This window comes from Camelina sativa, chromosome 10 (assembly GCF_000633955.1).
Source record: "Camelina sativa cultivar DH55 chromosome 10, Cs, whole genome shotgun sequence".
NCBI classification, from domain to species: domain Eukaryota; kingdom Viridiplantae; phylum Streptophyta; class Magnoliopsida; order Brassicales; family Brassicaceae; genus Camelina; species Camelina sativa.
Window position 1 is genome coordinate 2,394,685 of NC_025694.1, and position 5,676 is coordinate 2,400,360.

Below are 5,676 nucleotides of genomic sequence, written 5' to 3' on the forward strand. Positions count from 1 at the left end.
TGGTGAAATGATTAATGGCGGCCGCACTTCTCCTTCTGCAAATTACACAGAAGCTTACAGATGAAGAAGGAGATGAAGTGATGTAGAACAGAAACCGAATAACCGATCGGTTATAGCCCGCCGAACCGAACCGAATCACTAACCGAAATCCCAAAATTATTTTGCCGATCGGTTTATTTCTGTTCACAAAATCGGCGCCGATAACCGAAAATCTCGGTTTTCTCAGTTCGGTTTGCTCGGTTCTTGCCGAACGCCCAGGCCTAGAAATTTAGGTGAAAATAAGCAAATATCAAACTAATGGGCAGTTGTATAAATATTTTAATTGACGATTTGCAAATATGGTCTAAAAAGCAAATATCGAATTGTTTTATGGAAATATCTTTAATGAGATGAAGATTTTGGGGAGTAAGTGTGTAAATACCTAAACTTTAACAATAAACGCTTTTTCGTCCGCCTCCAGCTCCCAAAGGCCAAAGGGGCGAATCTTCTTCTTCTTCCCTTTCGATCAAATCCTTTTCTCAGATTCAAACCCAAAATTCGCAGAGCAAAAATGTCTCGCCGATCGCTAACTCTACTCAAGAATCTCGCCAGAAACGCGAATGGATCGGGTATCCAGACCCGATCGGTGACTTACATGCCTAGACCCGGTGACGGAGCACCACGCGCAGTGACGCTGATTCCTGGAGATGGAATCGGTCCTCTGGTGACGAACGCGGTGGAGCAGGTGATGGAAGCGATGCACGCTCCGATCTTCTTCGAGAAGTACGATGTTCACGGAGAAATGAGCCGTATGCCGCCGGAAGTGATGGAGTCGATCAGGAAGAATAAGGTTTGTTTGAAAGGTGGGCTTAAGACTCCTGTCGGTGGTGGTGTGAGTTCGCTTAACGTGCAGCTTAGGAAAGAGCTTGACCTCTTTGCTTCTCTGGTCAACTGTTTCAATTTGCCTGGTTTGCCTACTCGCCATGAAAATGTTGATATCGTTGTCATCAGAGAGAACACTGAAGGTGAGTATGCGGGGCTTGAGCACGAGGTTGTTCCTGGTGTCGTTGAGAGCCTTAAGGTGAGAATTCCGACTCTTCGTTTAGTCTTCTTTTAAATTATGGCCTTATGAATATGAATTTTGTGGAATCTGTGCTTAGAGATTAGCGTTTTAGGTTAACTTTTGTATAAGATTAGATTGATCTGACATGTTGGATTTCAGTTGCCATCTAGTTGGAAACTTAAAACAATGATGGATGAACATTTTATGCCTAATTCGATGATTGTGGACTAGCTAGCAATGATTATTCCTATTTCTTGGTTACTTATGATATTGTTGAACATGATTAGTGTGGTTTTACATAAGTTAGTTGCTTATCACTATTCTGTTGAGTATACTTTTTTGTGTATATTTGCAGATGCATGTTGCTTATTATCTTTGTTTGCAAATGGTCTTTTTATACTATGTGTGATTGTTCTGATCCTATTCTTCTGCTAGGTGATCACGAAGTTCTGTTCTGAGCGTATTGCAAAGTATGCTTTTGAGTATGCGTACCTCAACAACAGGAAGAAAGTTACAGCGGTGCATAAGGCTAACATCATGAAACTTGCGGATGGTTTGTTCTTGGAATCTTGTCGGGAGGTTGCTAAAAAATATCCGAGCATCACCTACAATGAAATCATTGTTGATAACTGCTGTATGCAACTTGTAGCGAAACCAGAGCAATTCGATGTCATGGTATGTTTCGGAGTTCTATACAATATGAATTTTCCCAGCTATCCATTGGCTCTCATTCTTGGATGTTTTACTCTCATTCTCAATACCAGTCATCTCTCTTCCTAGTTTGGTATCTCTGTAGTTTACCTGTTTTACGGTCTTATTATCTTATTGGTATGAGACTGATGTTGTGTTCCCATATACTAGTTAATTGCCCCATTTGCATATTGGAATGTGACTGGTACTGTATTGCCACATTCTAATTTATCTACTCTCGTCATTTGCAAATCACGCTTTCAGGGAATATTTTAAAGTGTACTTTGGTGGCCTTTTCTATTTATTATTACTACTTTGCTCTGCTGAAAATAAGTTGAGGACAAAGCTACATGTATCTAGCTCGGAATTCTCAGTTATTAAACAACCTGTTTTGTCGTTTATGGTTCCTTTGCTTTGCTAGTATAGCTACCTTCGCTTCTAGCTCTTTGTTTTGGATAAGATCCAACTTAGCATGAATATACAAGTGCTAAATGCTGAGCTCAACTTCGACTCGCATTAACTATTGTTCCTTAGGGCAGTAGTTTTGACTGTTGCTATTAACCTTATCTTGCTATGTTCTCTCTCATTACTGTATGTACTAGTTTCCTTTGGCTTTTTTTTCTTTCCCTTTTATAACGGTAATTTATAAAATGTTTTGCAGGTAACACCCAATCTCTATGGGAATTTAGTTGCAAACACTGCTGCTGGTATTGCTGGAGGCACAGGAGTCATGCCTGGAGGTAAAAACATCCTGTATTGATAATCTCATACGCCTTTCGAGCTATATACATTTACTGGATAAGGAATGATTCTAATCTGCGACATTAAATACAAAAACAGGAAATGTTGGGGCAGACCATGCAGTATTTGAGCAAGGTGCGTCAGCAGGAAATGTTGGGAAAGACAAGATAGTATTGGAAAACAAAGCAAACCCAGTGGCATTGCTTCTCTCATCAGCGATGATGCTTAGACACCTTCAGTTCCCGTCATTTGCTGACCGGCTTGAAACAGCAGTGAAAAAGGTCATCGCTGAAGGAAAGTGCAGGACGAAAGATCTTGGTGGAACAAGCACGACTCAACAGGTAGTTGATGCGGTCATTGCAAAACTAGACTGACTTTGACAAATTACGTGTTCCCTGTCTGCATAAATTCATCAAATTCCTGCTACAGATTTTGTGTGTTTGCCAAAATATGGGGTATGATCCAATCCTAAGCACACCACCGGTTATTTGGTTTTGTACCTCGAGTTTTCTATTCTTTAGCCGTCGAAAATTTCGATAAGAAAAGAAACAAAAACATGTTCTAAATAATTCATGTTGCTACGTTTGTTTGTTGGCGGCTTTTGTCATTTCATAGTTTCTAAACCCCTGTTCGCGGAATATGCAAACTTTTTTATTGATCAGTAAATTCAGCCAGACACATATTTAGAGGGGTTAAAACAAGAATTTCTATTTTTAATGGGGTAAAAATGCAAAATTTAGAGGGTCAAAATGAAGTTTTATTTAATTGATGGGGTCTAACTGCAAACGTTTTAAAGGGTCAAAATGAAAATTTGTTTAAATGAGGCCAAAATGCAAAATTTAAAGGGGTCCAAATAAAAATTTATAAATTTAATGGGGGGCAAAATACAAAATTTTGGGGGGTCATTTTGTTATTTAAATTTAAGTTGATTCAAATGGCGCATCAGTTCACATTAATCTTAATCACAAAACTCTATTCAATCGGAAATTCTGTCAGTTTACAAGAAAACCATTTCAATTTCATTTCCATTTTTAACAAGAGTTAAGCTAGCAATTTTGGTAGCCACGTACGGGTTGATGCATGACCCTGTCTAGTTGATTTTTTTCTCTCTCTTTGTGTGTGTTGTGGATATGGTTTTTATTATTGTATTAGTGATAGAAAAAATGTATTCTTAATTTATTATGGTTGATATCGTTCCTACTATTCTCAATTTATTGTAACTCGAGGTTGAGGTCTTGCTTGCATGTATTACACATTTACACGCGATACTCTGAAACTAACATTTCTATATTAAATTTGTAAAATCAAAGGTTAGTTTGGGTGGTGATAAGAGAGAGAGCAAAATTTTGGAAGGTAAACCAGAAATAGAAGTCGTCGCCAAAATGTGGAGGAGTACTGTCGGTTCTCTCCATCGTCGTGGAAAGCTTTTTGTTGCCGTGTTCCTTAATCTCGAGAAAAAGCTAGGTTTCGATGGTCTAGGTCTGAACTGGAACACTTCTCTCATCTTTGTGGGCGGAATGGGTCACGCCGTCACCGGTATACGAGGTTTTCGGTCTCTGACCCCTTAGGAGGAAGAGCTTACTTGGTTTAGGATTTTTGAGCTCTTTGTAGTTAGGGTTGTTGATCTACATTTGTTGAGGGGTTGCAGGGAGCCAGATTTTGTGTACTTAAAAATATTGATAGTACACAAAATATTCAAATATAAACAAAGATAGATGTTTGTAGTCGCATGTGTTGCTTGTACATGGTATGTACATACCAAAAGATGGCATAGAACAAATATACAAACGCACGGAACTAACCTGATTTTTCAAAAACGAGTAGACACCTTTTATCACCATTTCTTCATGTTGTTAGGTGGGTGTATCATCATCACATTTGTGTTAAAATACATAGACTTCAAAATTTACGAAAAAAATCGATGCAATTGAGAATTATTTTAACACAAAAACAAAAAAAACATAGTGTGGCATAAGGTGGTTACCTTATTGGTATAGTACAAAAGTCATTGTATACTAGTCTTTTCTTTTCTTATTAAACCATATACTTTTTTTAATCTTAATTTAATATTAGTTTTTTAATCTTAATTTAATCGTTGACGTTGTTATGTCAAAATTTATATTCTAATATGACACTAATATTCTATACTATGTGAATTGTAAAAATATCAAAAGAACAAAAAAATTATTGTTTTTTGGCTGTTTTAATGGAAATTTGTGTTACTTTATAGACTTTAAATCCTTCTGAAAATTATGAAATTAATTAATTACCTGCCGTAAATGATAGTAATACAAAGGAAGGAAGAGTAAATATTAAATATATTGTGTTTGTTGTTCGAATTATCGGAAATATCTGACGGTTTTACTTAATGGTTCACCATTGCTTAGTGTACCATGTCAGGTTCGAAATGAAGTTTAGAGGGTCAAAATGAAGTTTAGAGGGTCAAAATGAAGTTTTATTTAATTGATGGGGTCAAACTGCAAACGTTTTAAAGGGTCAAAATGAAAATTTGTTTAAATAAGGCCAAAATGCAAAATTTAAAAAGGTCAAAATGAACATTTTAAATTTAATGGTGGCAAAATACAAAATTTTGGGAGGTCATTTTGTTATTTAAATTTAAGTTGATTCAAATGGCGCATCACCTATCCATTGGCTATTTGTCATTTTGTTATTTAAATTTTAGAAACATATAATCTATAGCGTACATAATATTAATTTTGTGTATAACAAGTTATATCAGCTCATATTTCTCTAAAATGTAAAAATAAAGTCTTAATTAATAAAATACTTAATGTAAATTCTCTATAAATTAATATTATTATAAATGAATAAAATATCATCCCCATATTATTAATATAATTAATAGAGGGTTTTGATGTACAAAGACTAGTTTTGATTAAAAGATGTTATGATCATATACAGATCTTCACAACATTTTGTAATCTAACATATATAGCAATTTATGATCCTCATTTTCTTACAATAAGTTTATCTGCCCTTTAGTTTAGATAGACCCAATTAAAATTTTGTACCGTTGATTCCCAAAAAAAATCTCAGAGCCAACTTGGTCTTTCCGGACGCGGTGATCGGAGAGAAAAATATTCAAATATCAACAAGGATGTTTGTTCTTGTATATGTTGCTGCTTGTACATGACCAAATTGGAATATGACCAAGCAGGTATGTTTTTTTTTTTTTTTTTTTT

The 5,676-nt window shown here is 35.8% G+C and overlaps 1 protein-coding gene across 2 annotated transcripts in view; it reads left to right on the plus strand.

Moving 5' to 3' along the window:
• LOC104716605 (isocitrate dehydrogenase [NAD] regulatory subunit 1, mitochondrial) overlaps nucleotides 1–3,131 on the plus strand; it is a 5,102-nt gene extending 1,971 nt beyond the window's left edge. The window contains exons 2-5 of one of the 2 annotated variants that reach the window (XM_010434005.2): nucleotides 1,031–1,060; nucleotides 1,478–1,717; nucleotides 2,394–2,472; nucleotides 2,573–3,131. In XM_010434005.2, the coding sequence (XP_010432307.1) occupies nucleotides 1,031–1,060; nucleotides 1,478–1,717; nucleotides 2,394–2,472; nucleotides 2,573–2,847 (624 nt within the window). In that variant the 3' untranslated portion in view covers nucleotides 2,848–3,131. Of the gene's footprint in view, nucleotides 1–446; nucleotides 1,061–1,477; nucleotides 1,718–2,393; nucleotides 2,473–2,572 lie in introns of those variants that run through there. The other variant, XM_010434004.2, reaches the window with a different exon arrangement.